At 39.4% G+C, this 23084-nt stretch overlaps 1 protein-coding gene across 3 annotated transcripts in view; it reads left to right on the top strand.

The window, feature by feature from the left end:
* The first annotated feature begins 364 nt into the window (after positions 1-364).
* Adgrb3 (adhesion G protein-coupled receptor B3) overlaps positions 365-23084 on the top strand; it is a 725876-nt gene continuing 703156 nt past the window's right edge. For 2 of the 3 annotated variants that reach the window (XM_036167755.1, XM_036167756.1), the window contains exons 1-2: positions 365-671; positions 3334-4105. In XM_036167755.1, the coding sequence (XP_036023648.1) occupies positions 3349-4105 (757 nt within the window). In that variant the 5' untranslated portion in view covers positions 365-671; positions 3334-3348. The remainder of the gene's footprint in view (positions 672-3333; positions 4106-23084) is intronic. The other variant, XM_036167754.1, reaches the window with a different exon arrangement.

Here is a 23084-nt window from a genome sequence, read left to right as displayed (position 1 = left end):
GCCTCCCTCCTCGCCGGGCATTCAAACAGCTTTCCGACGTCGCCAGGCAGCCCAGGATTTTCGCCCCAGCTCCTCCGCCGCGCTCCGTCCATCACCAGTACCTGGCGGGGAGGAGGGCCAGGGAGGAGGGCGCACGGAGCAGCCGGGCTCCAGCTTCAGCCTCGCCACCGGCCGGGAGCACTCCTGCCATCAGCCCGCCGCCCAGCCCGCCGCCTCGGCCGCCGGCGGCGGCCACTTCTCAGCGCTTTTGGGGCTTCTTGGCCAATCCGTTTGTTGGGGGGGTGGTGGGTTTGGGAAAACACATCTGCGCTCTTAATCCACTTCCATTTTTTTTTTTTTTTTTTAGGTTTTTTTTTTGTTTGTTGTTTCTGTCGAGGCTCCCTTCAGGGGGCCTCTCCCCGCCTCTCCTTTGGAGGCTTCATTCACTTGGATAAGGCGCAAAGCTCTGGCCACTGGGTACCCCCTTTTTATTATCCCCCCCCACCCTTTTTTGCTTCTCTTATGCGTGCGTTTTTTCCCCCAATAATAAATCCTGATATTTGAAGCTGAGCCGGGGGAAAATGGGCAACGGTGATTGGGACCGAAGGGGAGTCTCTCCGTCACTGTTGTTGGGACGTGTGCCTGTGCTGGTGTCTTAGACCAAAAGCCTCCCGGAGCTTTCGGAGTGGAAGGTAAGGAAGGGGGCCTAGGGGTCACCTCTGTCTTCTGGGGTCGCCCTGGAGAGGCTTGGGCTCAGTTTTGGATGGGGGGGGGGAGTCAGGGCTGTTGCTGGTGGATGGAGAGATTCTGAGCTTACTTAAACGCCGCAGTTGAAAAGTTAAGAGAAGTCTGGTTTTGAAGAGGTGTGCTGGATGGAAAGGAATAGGGAGAGAGACCCAGAAAATCTAGTAATTCATGCGTGATTGAGATAATTTTAGCGGTGGTGGTGGGGGGGGGGTTAGGTTAAAAGGAAGTTAGGATAGAGTAGGACAGGGTCTTCTATTGGGGGAAAAAATCAGTGGAGTGATGGCGCCGTCTATGTTCGGCTAAACTAAAGTGTCACCCAGAAGATCAGTTTTGAGAATAGCTAAACTCAGTGCTGGTTTACCTGTCAGCAAGAGCCACATAAATAAATAAACAAATAAATAAATACAACATCCTGGAAACCTCGGTGACCATCCCTTAGCCAAACCCCTGGCCCATTATTTTCCTTAGACAGACAAACAGTTGTTTGAACAGGCCCTGCAGTGAGGGGAGGCAGTTCAATGATTCATCTTTATTATTATTTAGAAAAAAAATCAAGACGTCGCACACCAAGACTGATTAAAAATAAAGAGCGTTGCATGAAGGGTAAAAATAAAGAGCATTGCATGAAGGGTGCCTGCTCAAGAGAGATGTGCAAGCAGCTCTTTCCCACTCTTTCCAATCGCTGATAAGCACAGTAGTGCAGACATTCATTGTCAAATAATGGAATCAGAAGTATCGGTTTTATAAGGAAAAGAAATACGACCTCCTTTTGAGTTCCTGATTATAAAATGAAGCCCCCTTTCATGGTTGGAATTCCTAATTTAGACACTTACTGTCACATTGGCTTTCAACGCCTACACTCTATCCTGAAGAACACTGCGCAGACCTGCATTGCCTGCAAAGTGCTACAGCACACACACACACACACACACACACACACACACACACACACACACGGATGACATTGTTTCCAGATTTTTGTAAAACACACATTTTAAGCTCTAAAAGATCATTGCTTTTTATTTTTATTTTTTCAACTGGAAAAGGCATTACTCATTGAGCTGTGTGTTTGAAAGAGAAAAACGCTATTCTGGTAGTCTGGTGTTATTTTAAACTACTGCTGTATAGAGATTTACACTCAAGGCTGTTTAGCCTCTGTCAAGACATAGTATGTGAATTATAATCGGTAAAATGCAGATCTGTTCAGGGACTTTGGCCACTGGATTGGGAGTGCATGCGTTGGTGTGTTATGCAATGGCAAAGAAGGTTTTATGCTTTGGTTCAAAGAGGACCAGACAGAGAAGGCATGAAAACTCTTGACTGTCTATATGTCTGTCTGAATATCTGTGCATAGAGAACAGTGGAAGAGACTTCAGCCAAAAGCCTTTTAAAATTAAGTTAACATCACTTTCATCAGCTCAAGGCTGGACAAAAACAAACAAACAAAAAAAGCACTGTAATTTATTCTGAGAAATAACTTCTTAAAGGTTAAAGTTGAAAAATATTCAAGTTATTTTTGGATAACAACTTATAGAGGTAAATATAATCAAGGATGTTTTGGTTGTGGGTAAAAATAAATAAAAAGGAAGAGCTGTGGAGCACTTGTTTGAAAGGCAGAGATTCAGTAATTGAAATCAAGTAGGGGAAAAAAGATGCTAATTTTTTTCATCTGCCATGTGTAAATCCTCATTTACAACAGATAATGTTAGATAAAACAACCACAATTTAAAAAGAAAATCCAAAAACTGAAGCAAGCTCAGTTACTGCAGTTCTGGGATTTTTTTTTTACCCCCTGACATCGCCTTTGGATACAGATACTAATACAGTGATCCACTTTATGCATCCCAAGAGGGCATGTCCTATGAAATGACTGCCTCCAGTCTTGTACTCAGTGGTGATGTTGAACATCAAGACTTTCCTCTGTCTCTACCCTTCCCATGCTCTTTCCCAGATGATGGCTTTAAGATCCTGTGGATCCACACGAATGTCCACGTTTTTTTGCAGAGGAATTTCTCATCAGTTCACATGGTGGCCCCTGCAGAGGCAAGCAGTAGGGGGCATTTGGGAGACTATGTTCCATCTGGAGCAAATGATCATTTGTGCTCTAAATCTCTGGCTATAATTTATCATGATTACTTTTCACATTTAAGAGAAAAGAAATAATGTGATGACAGCTGCTCCCAGATGATCAGATTAGATTCCGTGTGGTGGTGTTTACTGCAGGCAGCACATGCGGGAGAGGAAGGTTGGGTAGCTTGAGTCAGTATCTCAGAAAAAAAAATTCTCCCATTTCACTTGATAGAATGATGATGGATGCGCAGGAAATCCTGGTGGATGAATTAGGACATAACTATTAATAATCTATTAAATGTTATTTTTAAATTGAAATGTTGAGAATTTGTCCATCACCAGTAGCCACGTGAGGGCGCTGTTCACACAGCAACTGATAATTTCCCAGCATTATAAAATAAAAATCACCTGCCCTTCTTTTAAAAAGGGCTTTTTACGGAAATCTTGAAAACAGCTGGCTGCAATATTGGAAGGGTTTTGTTTTCTCAATGCCTGTGGTCCTCTGCGTGCATTTCACTTCCGCTGCCATTTTTACAGGCCAAATGACATAGGATGAAGGCTGTTCGTACCCTGCTGATTTATATATTTTCCACCTATCTCCTGGTTATGTTTGGATTTAATGCTGCCCAAGACTTCTGGTGTTCAACTTTGGTGAAGGGAGTCATTTATGGATCTTATTCTGTAAGTGAAATGTTTCCCAAAAACTTTACAAACTGCACTTGGACGCTGGAAAATCCAGATCCAACTAAATATAGCATTTACCTGAAATTTTCCAAAAAGGACCTTAGCTGCTCTAACTTTTCCCTTCTGGCTTATCAGTTTGATCATTTTTCCCATGAAAAAATAAAGGATCTTTTGAGAAAGAACCATTCTATAATGCAACTCTGCAGTTCCAAGAATGCTTTTGTTTTTCTACAGTATGATAAAAATTTTATTCAGATACGTCGGGTATTTCCAACTGATTTTCCGGGATTACAGAGAAAGAGCGAAGAAGATCAGAAATCGTTTTTCGAGTTTTTGGTACTGAACAAGGTGAGCCCAAGCCAGTTTGGGTGCCATGTCTTATGTACTTGGTTGGAGAGTTGCTTAAAATCGGAAAATGGGAGAACAGAGTCCTGCGGAATCATGTACACAAAGTGCACCTGCCCTCAGCATTTGGGAGAGTGGGGGATTGATGACCAGTCGCTGGTTTTGTTGAATAACGTCGTGTTACCCCTGAATGAGCAGACGGAGGGCTGCCTGACGCAGGAGCTGCAAACTACTCAAGTCTGCAATCTGACTAGGGAGGCCAAAAGACCACCCAAAGAAGGTAAGTGCCCTTCTTTGGGGAAAATGGGTGCTTGCGGGTGGGGGAGGCTTTGCATGGAAGTAACCCTTGCTGGTTCACCACTTAAGCCTAATAGTTGCTCCTTTATTCGGTCAGCTTTGAAGTGATTTGATTTGTGGTCTTCACTGTGGAAAGGCTCTTAAGCTAGGTTTAGCCTTCATGACATTAGAGACAAGCAGAGATGGCGGCTCAGGAACATGCTCCACAAGTATGGGTAGACTATTCAGAAGAGAGGTACAGGAATGAAGACAGTTTGTGGTGGGGGCTGGTAAGGAGGAAAAAGTGTGCTTTCATTCAGGCTTGCAGCCTAGGAAATCTACACATGCTCCTAATGTGAAATGCTTATGCAGACTTCCTCCCGATCAGCAAATGTCCTCTTCCCGTCCTTCTTCTCACCTGTTTCTTAGCCTCTCTCCTCTCCCTGTGACTCCAGGAACCACTCAACAGAAAGCCTATGTGGACTCGGAGACTGCCTGTCTCCGAAGTCCAGAGAGACCATTTTCATCCAGCTCCTTGTTTTTGTGTAGAGTGTTTTGCACAATAAATAAATCCCTGCGCGTGGTCTTTGGCCAGGCGAGAGAAACACATTGGAAGCCACAGCTCCCTGGGTCTCTGCCTCTGAAGTCAGCAGCAGAAGGGACGGGGTGGCGGCGGCGATTAAGCCACATACAAATTCTGAACTAGGCGAGGTGCTTCTTGCAAGTCTTTTCTCATACTTTCTTGGTCCTTTGTTGACATATTCAGAGAGAGAGAGAGAGAGAGAGAGAGAGAGAGAGAGAGAGAGAGAGAGAGAGAGAGAGAGAGAGACTGAGAGACTCAGAAATGAGCTAAGTAGGGAAAACAAAACAGTGCAACGGAAATGCAGAGGAAGACTCCCAATCCCAAGTATCATAGTGACTTGACTTGCAGCGTTGGCCCATCCTCAGTGGGGAAGCTAGCCAAAGATTTAAGATTGTGAATTTTTTTTTTTTTTAAATAATGTAAGAAAGCATGGCATAGTTTGGGAAAATGACTTTTGCTTGGAAGGTTAATGGCTCTGCTCCGTTCCTTAAAGGACAGAGCCAGTACATACTCTTTCTTGTCTCCCAGCCCTGCACACCAGTGAGTGTGTTGATTTCTTATGCAGGAAATGTTTTCTGATCGCCACAAAGATCCCAGTCTGTGGAAAGGGACAGCCAAGCTCCAGTCCCCCTTTCCTCTCCCTCCCCCAACAGAAGTTGTCTTTGTGGCCAATATAAAATCGACACGTTGTTGGAGAATTTTCTTTAGGGGTAGCCAAGGCTTTGTAGGAGAGTGGAGCCAGCAAGGAGAAAGGGGAGGAGCAGAGGAGCCCGACAGCTCAATGCTGTTCCTCTGCTGGCTGCAATTTGGGGGATGGAATTACGGAAAAGCAATGATACTAGGCCAAAAAAAAAAGAAAAGAAAGAAAGAAAGAAAGAAAATAAGAGCAGGTTAATGGCAAGGAAAAGGGGTGGAACCTTTTCAGATTTCCACAGGTCAGTGTTTGGCTAACAGCTGTGAGTGAAGAAAACAAAGTAGTTTTAAATTACAGGAGTTCTCTTCTCTAGTAAAAAAAATCCCAGAGAAGCACTTACAACTGCAGGGATGGTATTTAACACCATTTAAAACTAATTAGTGTCCCCTAGAATAAGAACTACAGTATACACAGAAACTGTGACGCCACCAGCTCACTAAGGAAGCAGTGAACATCAGAAACTGAGCTTGGTGTGTCTCCTTGTTGTTTAAATGGGAGTTGTAAATGTATTTCTGCCATTGTTCAAATTTGGTAATCAACTTCACCCCTGATCCGACTGAAAGCAGAGAATCAATCCAGTTTTGCAGCCTGTTTTCAAAAGAAAAGTGGCGAGCTCATTGTGCATGATTTTCAGGGAGGTTGCTGGTGGCAAGCATGGGCTGTGGGTGAAGACAGTGCTGGATGTGTTGAAGCTACAGGAGACACACATTTCATTTGTACATGAGTGGGTTGTAGGCATTGTATTATAAAGTATATGTAAAATACATACTTCTTATTGCTAATCAGCTGTAGAAATGAGAAGGAAATAACTTGCATTGGCAAATACATGTTTATCTTGGAATTCTATGGTATTCGTGGAGCCAAACTACCAAGTTTATATAGTAGAGCAATTTTTTTAATGCTGTATCAATAAAATTGCACAGTTATGGTTCTTTGTAGTCTAAATTTATGTTTTTTAATTGTCCAGGTGCCTGGAGTTAGAAAGGGCAGGAGAAGTAGTTCCCCATGACACATTGTGGTTGATGCATTTTTAAGTAATTCTTTAAAATATGTATCATAAACTTCCTTGTCTAATTCGAATTAAAGAAGGCCTTTTTATTTAGGTTGCGTTGTAGAAAAGAATGTGAAAATTTAGATTCTTGATTCTGTACCATTTATGTGAAGTACATTAATTCTTCAATATTTTATATAAGTGACTATGTTAAGAATGATTTATTTAATTTTATTTCAAGTAAATCACATAACTGCACCCATAGATTTAGGTTAATGATTATATACTGAATTGCTGCTCATATTTAATTCAAGGTTTCTTCATTTTATGCAATAACTTGCAATTCTAGTTTATAATATGAGGCTTTAAAACTTTCACTTATGCTTACATTATTTGAGATCATACTTTCTATAGAAGAAAATATTCGACTCTGCTGAAGACGTAAAGAGAATTAATACAACAGTGTCCCCACCACATTCATTGTGTATATAGTGACTAAGGTCAGTCTTGAGCAGATCTACCCCGATTGCATCATAGAAGTGGCACACATTTGTCAGGGGATCCTCCAAACTTAGCAGACACAAGTCCCAGATGGTTTTGCATGCTACTGATGTTCATGACAAAAGTATGACAGTTACTACTGTGAATGTGCCCACTTTGGTTAAAAAAAGGAGTTAACAATGAGCAAAGAGCCGAATCTGAACAGTGGATATCTGCTCTGAGAGAGGAGTTTTTAAAAAATGTAATTCACCCACATGCAGACATTATTCCCCTTCCTGTGATACCAATAATTACAAACTAGACACACAGCAGATTTCCTCCACTGGTGTATCACTGAACATCTCATCTGAGTACATTTAAGAACATTCCTATTTATAGTTGTTTTTGACATAGTTAGGGGTGACATCTGCTTATAGAAAGTTAGCTATCATTCACTCCTGCTCTTTTCCTTTCTTTTTTTTTTTTAAATCATGAGACTAATTTAAAAAAAATGACTCTTTTTGAAAACAGTGATTTGACAGTTTAGACAGCATTGGGTTTCTAAAACTATAACACACACACACACACACACACACACACACACACACACACACCACATACACACACAAACTTAACTTTGGTATTCACCTGATCTTTGTATGGAATTCTGGGAACAGATCAGCAACTGTTCACAAAGTCATTTTCATGTTTTCAGTAGTATGCTCTATTACTGAAGATGACTCTGGACTATGTAGTTAGGATGAACATTTGGCCCTTATGTCAGGACTTCATTTAAAATGACAGCATTCAAATAGTTTGGATGTCCAAGTCATATAAGAAGCCTTAAAGGAATCTTTGTTTGCTGCTGACATCAATGGCTCCACTTCTGTGAAGGGAAGTCAGCATCGCTGTATAGATTCCAGGAAATCTGCACACACTCACCCATTTGTTTTTCTAGACTGCCTATGCTAATCCTGAATATCCCAGCTCCCAAGGGAAGAGTCACATGTGCCTTGGGTAAACTCTAGACTCCAGCTCATGTGTGTGTGTGTGTGTGTGTGTGTGTGTGTGTGTGTGTACAAATTTGTAATCTTGAGGGAATTTCATCTTGGGCACCTTATTCTTCTCTTGTCCAGTTTGCCCTTACATTACTTTTTGACCCACCTTTCCTCTTCCTCCTTTCACTCCCTGGGTCTTGAGTCTTTTGTGAATTATTGCTATCATTGAGCCTTCTTCAGCAGAAGATAGAGTGCATCCATCTTTCCTTGAAGAAACAGACCCTGATGTTGGCCTGTCTCTTGCGGAATAGCACAGCGCTTTGCAGACACTGATGTTCTGTCCTAGCACTCAGTTGCCTTGCTGTGTCGCTCTTCCACTTACGTTGTCTTCCCCTTCTTCGGCAGATTTTGAGTTGAGTAACAAGATGGGGCTTTTGAAATTGTAGCCCAGTCTCAACACAGTCTTGGTGACTGCAGGTTGAAATGACCATTAAGTGAACGAAAGAATAAAGTTCTAAAAAGGAAAGATATTAATGTGTTAATTGCAGTCAAGAAATACTGATGAGTCACTTTGGAAAAGCAGTCACCTTCTACTTTCTCTTCTATGAGACCATGAATACCATTCATCACCTTTCCTATTTCATTAATGCATTGTTGATGTCAGAGACTGATCTCCAGGGCATTCTAATAATGCTTTGAAAAGAACAAGAGGAACACAGGCAGCTTAGTATTATTGTTTCACCATTATTATGGGGACATATGAATGGTAAGCATGACTTGTTAGGTATTACCATCTAGAGGATAATGATAATAAAATCATACATTTCTTGCTCATATCTCTGTGCATCTCTTTGACTTCTTGCCATAGTCACAGCATTTCCAAAAACTTCCCTGGCAGAGTTTGATAACACACTCGAAAAAGAATGCTTATTTGTATTTTAACTCTAAATTAGGTACTATACATATTGTCATGGCAGAATATTACAAAAAAATGAAAAATGCTGATTTTTTTTCCTTTTTTTCAATTTTAGGAATTTACCAATTAGGAAATACTTCATGTATGCAGTGTTTATGAAAGAAAACTCTTGCAGTGTGGTTCTGTAAGCAATTGGTACATAATATTAAGAGACTTGAAAAGTAAGTGAAGTGTGCCTTCATGTCAGGCTTGCACACATAAGGCAGGCAGCATGTGATTCAATAGGTCTTTGTGACTGCTGCAGGTAAATGTATTAAAATTATGTTGCCTCAAAAATTAAGGTAGGCGTTTTACTTCCCTAACAGTTGAGCTCCATGCATCCTTTAATTTATTGTATTTCCCAGTTTAAGGGATTATATTGTTAGTCCTTTTTTGAGATAGTTATTTTGTGAAATACGGTTTCCTTTAGAATTAACTTAGTCTGTGTTGCCCATAAAAGTCAACTGGCTCTTGAATCAAGATTTAGTATAATTAAAAAATAAATTTTTCTGGGATTTGGAGATACCTCAGTCAGTAAAATATTTGCCACATATGACCTGAATTAAATCCTCAGGGACCCTAATAAAAAGCTAGGTATGGGGGGTTGTAAATCAAGAACTGGGGAAGTGGAGATTTAAGGATTTCTAGCCTACTTGGTAAGTTTATATGCCAATGAGAGATGCTTTGTCAAAAAATAAATAAATAAATAAAAAGATGGATGACTGTCTTGATGAGTAACATCTGAGGTTGACCTCTGGCCTCCATATGTACATATACATATGCACCTCCCCCAAATAATTACACACACACACACACACACACACACACACACACACACCCACACACCACCTCTTTTTAAAAATAGCATGTGCTAGGCTTTCAGATTATGAATCCAAAAGATCAGGAAGCTACCTTTTCATCTGTCCTTTGACATAAAAATGATATCACTAATATATTTTTAATTTAATTTCTTTTTACATTTGTAATACTTGGTAATGCTTATTTCTCAGGATATAAGAAAAAATTATATTGAGTATAAAAATAAGGAATGAGATTAATGATTGGGTATTTTAGTTTCTATCATTATCTATGAAAAGTTCTCAATTCGGTTTCCTAATGTACTCATTAAATGAGTATCAGAGATATGTTTTCATTAACTAATATTAGAGATACATTAAAATGTCTAGATTTGTCGATTCATTGAAATGAAAGCAGAAGTTTGATGTGCATGGAGCTGAGTTTATAGAATGACTCATTCATCTTTGACAAGTAACTAAACTTGATTCCCTAAGGAGCTGGGAATTATACTGTGATAATAGAGTTGTATTCAATGAGATTGTACCTATAGATACTTAGCACATTTTTCATGTTATGTTAGAACATTAACAAGTGTTAGTATTTATTTTCTCTGTCAATGTTCTCCTTTTGGTGGTTCAAAACAGAGTTTTTTTTTTTCTTCCCATTGACACGCACATAGTTCAGAGATTTATGATGGTTGTAAAATATTCTTCTAATGTGATTAACATATTTTATAATATTTTTATAATTGTGCGCAATAAAATACATGATGATTTAGGTTCAAGATAAAGCTAACACCCAGTGTTAAACTGAACCTGCCTATTGGTCCATATGTTTTCTTTTTTGTTGTTGTTTTGTTTTGATTTTACCTGCATTGGTGTTTTGCCATGGGTGTTGGGTCCCTTGTAACTGTAGTTACAGAGAACTCTGAGCAGCCTTGTGGGTGCTGGGAATTGAACCCCAGTCCTCTGGAAGTTCAGCCAGTGCTCTGAACCACTGCGCTATCTCTCTAGCCTTGGTCCACTTGTTTTCACCATTGGTCCAGCCTTTTGTCTTTTAATGTCTATAGAAAAGGCTGGACTCCACTCCACTGTCTCTTCTTGCTAGGAATATAGAGTAGAAACAATGAACAGTGTTAGCACCTAAGATGTTAGGCGGGCTGCAGCTGGGGCATCAGCGGCCATGTTGCTTCGTGTGTGTGTGTGTGTGTGTGTGTGTGTGTGTGTGTGTGTGTGTGTGTGTAAAACAGTAATATCATTGGTTTAGAAACATTCTTTCCTTACTTTATTTATTGATGTATAAATATTTATTTCAAGACTAGGTGTACACTGAGTACTTGGCTGTAATGTGTTGTGTGTGAAATTCCTTCTTTAGTGAATGTAACCCTGTAAGGAAAAAACAAACAAACAAACAAGCATTCAGACAACCCAAACAAGCAAGGAATTCTGTTGGAAATTTTAAGAAAAGTTTCTATTATTTCTATGTGGATATGGTTGAAATTCTGAATGAACAAAACGCAGTTCACACAAATACTATGAATTGTAATGTATAAAGTATAGCAGGGGAGTTGCTTTCCTTTATGATAAATAGGCCATCAACATGTACAGCATGGAAGTCTTACAAACTATGCATTGTAAGTAAAATGATTTTTCACTGGGACACATTTTCATTAAGCTTTAAAATCTGCTTATAGTACAGTATTGTTCCTTACAGCTGCAGCGGTTTTGATTGTTGACTGAAGTTCTACTTGTATAACATCAGTGTGTGGAATTCTGTTTATCTGGTTGTTTATCCTTTCATTTCACAGATTCTTTAAATCATGGAGATTTTTGAAATCCCTCAAAACTCTTATTTCTTAAATAACCATAGGGAACTGGTAATAGTTTAGATTTAATTACTTGAACTAGCCTATGAATTTAGGACATTTAATAAAGGACCATCCATCCTCATGAGTGTGTGTACATTTTGAATTCAATGAAGAAAAGACAGCATCTTTAGATTTCTGTATTGATGGAGGCATGACTAATACTTCAAATAGATCAAGCTAGTGGTGTATGACTCATCTCAGCCTGGAAAGCTGTCCTTTGGATATCTTTGCTTATAAGCAATCAAACTATTTAAGTTAAATTGTTTCCAAGTATTTTAAATTTTGCTGCATTGTACAAAATGAAGATTATATTTGGAGGTTTGCCTTGCAAAGGAGTTCTCTTCCAATGCCAAAGAATTCTCTTTCAAGTCTATTTCAAATCATTTAGAGGAAAAGTATGGCTTTGTTGACATTACTTTTGACCAGTTGTAGTAGGACAATGAGCCCCTCTCCAACTTCTTACATATTCAAATGGTGTTAAGAAATAAAATTGATTGTTTTAGGGTTTTTTTTTTTCAAGACAGGGTCTCTCTGTGTAGCTTTGGAGCCTGTTCTGGAACTCTCTCTGTAGACCAGGCTGGCCTGGCTCTGCCTCCCGAGTGCTGGGATTAAAGGCGTGCACCGCCACTGCTTGTTTTAGTTTTTATTGGAAGACTTTGAACTTCTTTAAAAGTAAAATTATAAAATGTTCTCTGTATAATTCCATTAAATGCTCCATTTATAGTTAATCTTTAAGTTGTAGTCCAAGAGTTCTATCATTATCTGAGAATCACCCAGGTTCCTAGTTATGAAAGATTGATCCTTTACCTTCAGTTAGTAAATACAGTTCATAAAATAACAAATGCATAGAAAATATAACATTTAAAACCAGTCAAATAGGTAGGAGTTTTTCTTAGGTCATACATGTTTGCTATAATCCCCTCACCTCAATTTAGCACAAACTAGAGTCATCTGGAAGAGGAAAGCCCAACTGAGGAGTTGTCTCAATCAGGTTAGCCAGTGGGCATGTCTGTGGGGTTATTTTTTTGGTTAGTGATTTATATGTGATGGCCTACCCCACTGTGGCTGGTACCCAACACCAGAAAGGTGGCCCCAGATGTGTAAGAAAGCAAGCTGAAAAAAAAAAAAAAAAAAAAAAAGCAAACAAGCTGAGCTTGCCATCAGCAGCTAGGCAGCAAGCCCATATGGAATGCTCCTTGTGGAATTTTGTCTCTAGATTCCTGCTTGAGGTCCTTCCTGCCTTGACTTCCCTCAGTGATGAGCTATAACCTGGAAGTGTAAGAAGAAATATACCCTGTCCTCCTCAAAGTTGCTTCTTGACAGTGTTTCATCGCAGCAATACAGAAAGCAAAGAAGAACACCGTCCTTTAGTTTTGTATTTGAAATTACCTTATAAAATGGGAGGTAAACAGTGTTTGCATTATGTGAAATGAAATCACTGACTGGGTGACCTAATCCTAAAATATAATATTCCCACACTTTTTTTTAGATCATAGGTTTCTTTGGGAACTGAAAATTGTTTGGAAAAAATAGAGGAAACTTGGGCATGGAAATGGTATTTGAGTCCCAGTGGGACAAGATTGCAGTGTTTTAAATACATGTAGACATTAATTGCAAAGCAAAGGGAATTTGGACTCCAGCAGAGAAAGTTACAAGGGTGAAAAGACTTTTTGAAAATTAATATGAATAAATGATAGAGTGACATAGAAAAGCTTGCCCTTCTGAAAAAAATTTACAATGATCCTTTTCAGGTGAATTTTTGAAAGCAAACTGATAAACTTTAGAAAAATACTCTCATTTCTACACTGGCATGTCTAAAATATAATAATTTAATTTACATTATATACTTTGAATGTTTAAAGACACTTTGTTTGGCCAAGCAGCGTTGGCACATGGCCTTTAATCCCAGCACTTGGGAGGCAGAGCCAGGTGGATCTCTGTGAGTTCGAGGCCTGGTCTACAGAGCGAGATCCAAGACAGGCACCAAAACTACACAGAGAAACCCTGTCTGGAACAAACAAACAAACAACAACAACAACAAAACCAAAAAAAAAAAAAAAAACCCAAAAAAATAAAAGGACTCTTTATTTACAGAAATAAAGAAGTAAAGTGAATAAACATTTCATGTGTTAAAAGAATACAGCAAACCCTTCTATTCAAGAAGTACAAGCTTATTTCTCTCTATCATAGGCACTGCCTATTTGGCAATGACAGTGTGAGGCGCATCCTTTTTTACACCAGTATTGTGTGGCCTAAATACTATGACTTATCAACCAGATAACAATAGTGTAACTGAACAAAATGTTACGCACAGGGACCTGGAAGTCTTAGTGGTTCCTCACAGTTTTTGGAGCACTTGAATCTAAGTCCCACATTCCCAGAATTCTAAGATTCTTTCACCATTGCCTGACTAATAAAACCCTCCTTTGAAAGTGTGTAATGGGAAGACTGCTCCAGTCGACCCTCACCATTGTCAGAATGTGCATCCAGTAACGTCTCTGTACCGTGAAACAGCACAGCTATGAGGGACCCCATCAGACAATGATCAGAATCAGATTTACAAAAGGACTGTCATAAAGAATTCAGTGGTTCCATCCACTAGATCATGGTTCTGTTTTGGTGTGTATTTCGTTTTTTGTATGGCTGGTGACACTTAAATACATTTTTAGTATTGGTTTGAGTTAAGCAAACTACATATAAGAGGATGTGCCTCGGGTTCATTTTGTCTGTGAGTCTAGGTTTCCTGAGATGCTCTGTCTAGTACTTTTAATTTTCTGTTGGTATCTGAAGAAATCTGTGGTTTGGGGAATCCTGCCTTTTCAGTTTTTTTTGTTTGTTTGTTTGTTTTGTTTTTGTTTTTGTTTTTTAATCTAAGGAGGCCTTGAGGAATGGCCCCTGTGAGTGGGGGGTTGGGGAGGTGAGGGTGTATGCTCTTTCTTTGTTCCTGGTTTGGGTTGCTTTGGCTGGCTCCGCGCCTCAGCTGAAGACTGCAGTAGCTGCTGGGTAGCCTCTCCTCTTGAGCTTGTGTGGTCCCGTCTCCTTATCACTTAGACTTACTGTTCCTTATGTCCTTGTCATTGTCTAGCATGCCTTGTGCCTTCCATGGTTCTCAGATTACATTACCAGAGGACAGGCTGTTGCTTCCTGCAGCTCTTCTAAGACAGAGGTGGTGTACAGCTGTGGTGGTGAAGTGGGGTCTTAAAGCCTCTGAGGTTGATGGGAATCCAGTGATAACTTCTCATCCTTCCCTTCAGTGTGCAAAAGAATTAATAAAATAATTAATCCTTTGTGGATTGGCACATTGATCACTCAAAGTGTGGGGAGAAGTCATAATTGTCATTTAACTGCTTTTTTTTTCCTTTGGAAAGCTCAACTGCATGGTAATATTATAATAATACGAATATTAGTTTAACCTCAGCACCTTTTATATGTTATTCTTAATCACTACTCTTATCTTATATTCTCTTAATGTCTTTCTATATTCATCATCCAGTTTGTTGATTGTCTAGCTCACTTAGAGACATTTAAAAATAAGTACCATTTTGTGTGTTTTAGTGTATGTGATGTGTGCATGTGAGCGAGGGCACACACATGCTGTGATGCACGTGGGGAGGTCAGAGGACAGCTTTCAGAAGTTAATCTCCTTTTACCGGCACCTGAGGATGGAGTGTAGGTAGTTAGGCCTGTGCAGCTACTGTGATTTCCTGCTGACCATCTCACCCAGCCTCAGTGTTTTAATGTCAGTGTGAATGTGGGACATTTAAAGTTTCACAGACATTTAAAGAAGACGTTTCTGGGGATGATGAAGAAAATCAAATTGCTTCAAGATTTCAAAATGAAATGAAATTGCTGAAGGATGAAGTCAGTTCTAATGTGATGTTATTGAGAAAATGGAAAGATAAAGTGAAACCAGAATTTCAGGTGCTAATTCAGTTTTATTTTGCACCTTGGTCTTACTGTGTCCCTCAGAGTACCACAAAAGCAAAAAATACAATTTCTTAAAATTCTTGGTTATGTACAATAAAACTTGCAAGTTTTCCTTTAAAGTTTAGTAAGAAATATCGTATTTATTTCTTCTTTCATGTTTAGCCATTTGTTCTTTTTTTCATATATAGTAAGGGACATGGAAAGAAAAATAATTGACTTTTCTTTTTCTAAGTTTACTCATACAGCTTTATGAGGGTTTGTGAACTAGAATAGATAACATACTGGGAAATATTTTTAAATTGACTACTCAAACAAAAATGGTGGTAAAGAAAGGAGGGCACCTTGGGAGCACAAAATCTGTTTACTTTATGTCATCTTTGCACATTAATCTGGCAAGCTTTCAAAAACCTGCTAGTGCCCCGCAGACTGAGGAATTTCTGTTGACTTTGGCTTCCCAGAGAGGTCAGCCTCCTTCCAGATCTTCCAGCCTGTGGTCAGCCACTTTTGGCTGGCCTCAATTTTTATAATTTAAAAGCTAAACAGTGTATATGGCTTAGGTGATGAAGAATGCCTAAGAAATTAATACAGTATAGTGGCCATTTATTTTAAAAAGTATTAATTTCAAATATGTAATAAAATAGCCAGAGAGCAGTTTTTAAAACTGTATGTATGAAAACAAAGATGACTAGACTGCTACACAACTCCAGGGAGGCCTAGGAAAGACACAGGGATCACCCAATGACAGAGAAATGGATGAGATCTACATGAACAACCTGGATGACAGTGGGAGTAATGAAGGGCAAGATTTGAGGGAAAGAAAGCTTAGGGGAGCAGGAGATCCCAGCTGGATCAAGAACAGAAAGGGAGAATAGACCATGATAAATGAAGACCACATGAGACCAGGAATAGGCAGAGTGCTGGAGAGGTCCCCAGAAATCCACAATGATACATCCTCTATAGACTGCTGGCAATGGTTGAGAGAAAGCCTGATCTGACCTAGTCTGGTGATCAGATGGCCAAACACCCTAACTGTTGTGCTGGAACTCTCATCCAATAACTGATGGAAGTGGATGCAGAGATCCTCAGCCAGGCCCCAGGTGGAGCTCCAGGAGTCCAATAGTTGAGAAAAAGGAGGGACTGTAAGAGTGTGAATTGTTGACACCAAGATTGGAAAAGCACAGAGACAAACAGCCAAACGAATGGAAGCACATGAATTATGAACCAAAGGCTGTGGAGCCCCCAGCTGGATCAGGCCCTCTGGATAAGTGAGACAATTGAATAGCTTGAACTGCTTGGGAGGCATCCAGGCTGTGGGACCTGTCCGTAGTGCATGAGCTGGCTGTTTGGAACCTGGGGCCTATGCAGGGACACTTTGCTCAGCCTGGAAGGAGGGGACTGGACCTGCCTTTACTGAATCTACCAGATTGAGCTGAATCCCCATGGGAGTCTTGGCCCTGGAGGAGATGGGAATGGAGGGGAGGGGCTGGGGGGAAGGTGGGGGCAGGGATGGGAGGGAGGAGGACAGGAGGGAGGAGGACAGGGGAGCCCATGGCTGATGTGTAAAATTAAAACACAAATATAATAATAAAAAATCTACTCACCTGAAAATATATGACTTTTTATCCCTTTGTGGTTTCCTTGGGGTTTTGTAATGACCATATGTTGGTGTTGAATTGCTTGTAAAGGGCATAAATGAATTCTAGGCATAATAAATAGTTCATGTGGTGGCCTCTGGTCTCTATCATGAGACCACAGAAACCACAAAAATGGAGCAATGATATTATAGAGTAAAAGTAGATTCCCTCACTGACAAAACCAATGAAGACAAGAGAAAGAAGTAAAGATAGACTGTGCCGTCAGACACAGTTTTACCTCTTAGCATCGGCAATGTGTAGTTTCTTTAAGTAAAAGTCAATATACCAAATATTAAAGGAACACCCAAAACAAGTTGTTTAGTTGAAGCAATTAGAAGGCCCTCCCAGCTCCCTTGCTGGTCCTAGAAGCAACTGCATTTGAAAAGGTATTGCAAGCCTGGTGGTGGTGGCACATGAACTCACTCTGTGAGTTCAAGGCCAGCTTGGTCTACAGAGCATCATCCAGGATAGGCACCAAAACTACACAGAGAAACCCTGTCTCAAAAAGAAAAAAAAAAAAAGAAAAAAGAAAGAAAGAAAAGAAAAGGTATTAAGTGTCTCAGCCTGCTTATGGCAGAATTTGGAAAGGTTAGTACTGTGCACTTCCTTCTATAAAACTATTTCCATATTATAACCACCAAGAACATGTAAGAACCACCGTTTTGTTTTTATTATGCTTTGTGTAGAATGGAATTCATAATTTGCCTAGGATCCTATGGCCCACACATCTGTTCTGACTTCCTTTCCATCCATATTCCTCCCCACACAATGTGCTTGCTACTCAGGTTTAGCTGAGACTAACCTCCAGCAGTTGCACAACCCTGCAGCCCCTTGTGTATGTGTGTGTATAAATCAGATGATGTTGAGACCCACTGAAGAGTATGCCATCAATATTCTCTCTCGTCTCCACCAACTGTCATTTAGCCTAACTGACCCTTGTCTCCTCTCAAGCATCAGTCTACCAAGTCATTTCAAGGTTTGCTTGGCAAAGCATTATGGGATAGAATCCATGGTAGGTTTATGTCAAAGGTGAGATCACCTCTTTGCTCTGTTTCATTTTAGTTAAAGAAATAACCTCTCATGACCTACATGCCATGAGAGACTGCTTTTAGAGCAGTGATTCTCAACTTGTGGATTGTGACCATTTTGGGCAGCTCTAGCTCCAAAAGATTTACATTAAGATTTATAACAGTAGCAAAATTATAGTTATGAGGTAACATCAAAAATAATTTTATGGTTGGGTGTCTCCACAGAATAAAGAACTGAAGCTGAAAGTTTTCCTGTGCTTACCTGGCACCAAGGTCCCACAGCCACTTATAAAATTCCTGTGTCCCACGTGGTCCTGCAACTGCTCAGACCCAAGTAAACACACAGAGGCTCATATTAATTACAATCTGTATGGCCTAATAGCTCAGGCTTCTCACTAGCTAGCTCTTACATTTTAAATTAACCCATTTCTATAAATTTGTACTTTGCCCCATGGCTCATGGCTTACTGGTATCTTTACATCTTGCTTCTCTTGGCGGCAGCTGGCGGCATCTCTCTTTTCTCCTTTTTCCTTCCTCTTTTTCTAGTTGAAATGTCCCACCTAACCTTATTCTGCCTCACCATTGGCCAAACAGCTTTATTTGTCAACCAATCAGAACAACATATATTCACAGCATATAGAACAACATCACCCATCAAGGAACTGTATTAAAAGTTCACAGCATTAGGAAGGTTGAGAATCACTTTGCCTTAGCATATGGAGCCTGACAGTCTGTGGATTTGAGAGAGGACACTATGGTTGTCCATTTTTCTAGTTATCTAGATTTAGGCCTCTCCCCACATGACTTCCGGTCACAAACTCAACTGAAACCTTACATTACTGTAAGCATTTCTCTTGTTCATGTACTGGTTTTCTGTGATAAACATGAATACTCATCTCAGACACATTTAACTCTAATATAATTCATCATTTTATTATCTTTTGTGCATGCATGTCCTTAGTATGTGGGTGTGCAAATATGTGCAAGTATGTGTGTGTGTAGGCCACAGGTTGATGATAGGTACCTTCCGTGATTGCCCTTCCCCTTATACATTGAAGCAAGGTCTCCCATGGACCTGTGAGCTCACGAATTTCCATAGACTATCAAATGAGCTTGCTGCGGGGATTCCTGTTTCTTCCTCCAGAGGACTAGGATTGCAGCCGGGCTGCCTGCTGTTCGTGGTTGGCATTTACATCAGTTTTGGGAATTGAACTCTGAGCCTTGTGTTAAGTGCCAAGGCTTTTATGAGATGATTTATCTCCTCAGCCCCCAATTGTTTATTTAAAAATGTATAAACAGATTACATTATGGTTGATAACATTCTGATTTTCTCTATTATTTTAAGTTTTTGTTAGTTGCAAACTGATATTTTCAGTTCTCTGATTATTTACTCACAGTGCCTATCTCTGATTGAAGACATTTTATTAAAGCAAAACCAAAAATATTAGTACTGCAATTCCATTGTACAATTAGATGATTGGAATATCATTACTGTTCTACTCCAAATAGTTCCAGACATAGACTGTTTGGGCATATTATTGGAATTGTATTTATATACGATTAGTTTTTGCATGGGATTATTTTAATAGCTCTGTCCAATCACTTATGAGCAAAGGTAATAGCATTAATTTCTTTGCTGGAGTAAAGCTATGAAGTCTCTTATTTCTGGTATGTAAACTTGCATGTAGTGAAGGGGCTGTCACATCAGCCCGAGTTATTAGTGGGTGAGAAGAGACCTCACTTTGAACCTTGATCAATATGTGATGGCCAAGAATCATGAAATTGATCTTTGTGGCTTAATACACAGGGTCTGATTGGTGGTGTAGCTTAACCTGACTATTACGACTCAGGTAATGGCCATCTGAAAATTATTGTAGAATAATCATGGTGACTGGATTCAATGGTGCTTTGACTTCTTGTTAAGGTGTTAAATCATTCAAAGTAGTTGTGGGATGCCCATGATCTTGCATAACACTGTGCTCTGGAGGTGGCTGTGTTTGCCCTTTATGTCAATGTTACTCTGAAATTCACTTTTTGTTTATCAGAATAGTCTTTCCCTAGCTTTTTAAAAGCTAATCTTATATTTACTATGAAAAAAAAAATCTTGTCTTCTAAAGAAACCATTCGTTATTTGTTGTACATTTATTACCCATGGTACTGGGCTTCCTAAGAACATTCTCATAAAAGTATGTAATGCTCTTTAATCATAGATGCCCCTCAAGCCACAATTCTTTTTTCCTGTTATGCTCCTTATTCCTTTAGACAGGGTGACTTATTTTATGTAATACACATGCAAGGTTTTATGTATCTATATAAAATGTAGGAACCACAAAGGAAAGAAAACATGGTTTTTGTCCTTTTGATACTGACTTAATTTGCTTAATATGATAATTTTCAATTGCATTCATTTTTTTGAAAATTACATAATTTTCCTTCTTCATAGTTGAATTAAATCACATTTTGTTTTTATACCCCATTTTCTTTGCTGATTTCTCTACAAATCAATGCTTGGTTTGAGTCCACGCCTTAGATATTCTGGATAGTGCCTCAGTACGTATCAGTGCACAAACATCTTCAGGATTTGTTGACTTAGAGTCCTTTGGGTAAATACGTGGGAATGGTATAGCTAGGTCATATGGCACATTCGTTTTTACTTTTGTGGAGGACTCTCTATACTGACTTACAGGGTGGCTTTTATTTGAAAAGTTACTTGAAGTTTTCTGTGTCTTAAAACTAAATTAAACACAGGATATTGTTAACCTTTGATGAGCCATGATCACCACCTAACCAAGTGGAAAATGTTCACTCTAGACTGGTAGTTTCCATTGAAACTTGTCCTATTCCCTGAACCTTTTCTTGCTGCTCATCCTCCTTTCTCTACCTTATTTTTCCTTCCTCCCTTTGCTCATTCTCATTCCTTTCTCTCTCTGTTTCTTGACTTGTCAATAAATACACAGCAGAGGACCTATCAATATTGATCCATCGATTAACCGCTGTGACAGTTTACACAGACTCTGTTATTAATAAATGTTGATGGTTTTTGTAAACAAATATTTCTATAGAGGTTCCCTGGGGAGTTGGTAATCACTTAGCAAGCACTGCTTCATTAATCCTAGCAAATTTCGTGTGAGGTTAATTATGTAGCGTTAATTAACCACCCCTTTGAGTAGGTGGGTTTTTTGTTGGGAAGTATTCTTACCTCCCCTGACAAGTGGGAGTGGCAGAGGAGGCTGGTGTGAACTTTTAACAAGCCTAAGGGTTGTTTACTGGGAAGAGAATAGTTCTCACTGATCAGGGAGTGCTGTCAAGCTTGGTCTAAGGCCTATTTCTCCTTTTCCTGGTTTTCATATTTTCAAGACATGCAGGTTATGATATACTCATTAATTATAAGAGGAACACTCCAGAGGTCAGAGGAGAACATATAATCCATTGGACAACAGAGAAATTAAAATAAAAAGCAAATATATTTAACTTTCTCCCCTTTATGTTTTCTGAAGAAAATCCAGGGGTGGAGCCAAGTGCTTCTGTTTTGACATGTGAGTGAATATGTGATATGTAACACACATGCATTCACATATATTTTAAAACTGTATGGCATTGCATGCATCTGTATAATAAGAAAAGATCAACATTTTCCAATAGTTTGAGAATATCCTCTGTGAAGTTGCACTTACTGACTTCAAAATATACTCTCCTTTGGAGAACGTAGTGAAGCTAGACAAAAAGGAAGATAAAATTGGAAATTTTTTTGAAAATTCTCTTGGAGTTTTTATAATAAAGAAAGAAAAAATTAGTCCATGGATTTCCTTTGATATCAGAAATGATAGATTTTAACTTGGACTTAAAAATTGGCCTTTTGGACTGGGTGGTGGTGGTGCACGCCTTTAATCCCAGCACTCAGGAGGCAGAGGCAGGTGGATCTCTGTGAGTTCTGGAGGCCAGCCTGGTCTCCAAAGCGAATTCCAGGAAAGGAACCCTGTCTCGTTAAAATAAATAAATAGATAAATAAATAAATAAATAAATAAATAAATAAATAAATAAAATGGACTTTTGTCAAGGAGTTTCCTAAAATCTGAAGACAGTTCTCTGTTTAAAACCACAACCATCTCCATTGAGAGATCAGAAGAAGTCACACATACCATGTTAGATCCCAGAGCACACAGATTCCACATCTCTACTCTCAGGTTCATGCTTTAGCTCTTCCATATCAAAGTTGATTTTCCTGGTAAGCAAAATTTCTGCAAGAGACGTTTCATAGTGTTTAGAGTCAGATTGCCCAGATTCCACTCCTGCTTCTTCATTTCTGGCCCTGTGCACTTCAGAGTATTATACATCTCTCTAAACTTCAGGGTTTCTTACCCTCAATGTCCACAGTGGGTAATTTTAGTGTCGAAGTCAGGAGATAGAGCAAGGCAGTTCTTGATGCTTGACCATGTGCACATGGGATGCTATCAATGCCTGTACTATGCAGTGCAGACTCAGTAAATGTTATCAATTGGGTGATCCCAAAGCACTTTACTGTGCTGGAGATTTTGCTACAGCAAATGAAATTTTGATTCCTAATAAAAAGTAATCCATTTATTTAACAGGCTCCAGAGAAATTAAAGTCTCTCCTGGAGTGTTCAGTATATGGAAATGTGTTGCTTGTATTCTTTCTTTCCTTTGCTGCTGAGGAAGCTGTGAGTTAAATTGACATACCTGTTTTCCATTACTCCTCATTTGAAAGATGAGCCATTCTGTTCACAGTATCACTATTCTTTTCCTTTGAAAATGAATTAGTCAGTGATAATTACATTAGCCATGAAAGCAATTTTATCTTCTGAGTACTTTTCCCTCAGGTGTATGTCCAACTAGTCTAGGCCTTTCTTGATAGTGTTCGATTTAAATGGGCCATTTTACTGGTTCTACCAAGGTAGAATCTTAGGACTAGTACACGTCTTAACATGAAGCCAACGGTCACTTCTGTCTCTGAGTTCCATCCATCTTGATCTTTCTGAAAAGTGAGTTTCCCTTGAAAAGTCTCTTAAT

The sequence above is a fragment of the Onychomys torridus genome, chromosome 18, assembly GCF_903995425.1.
Source record: "Onychomys torridus chromosome 18, mOncTor1.1, whole genome shotgun sequence".
Classification (NCBI taxonomy): domain Eukaryota; kingdom Metazoa; phylum Chordata; class Mammalia; order Rodentia; family Cricetidae; genus Onychomys; species Onychomys torridus.
This window is presented reverse-complemented; position numbering and strand designations above follow the sequence as displayed.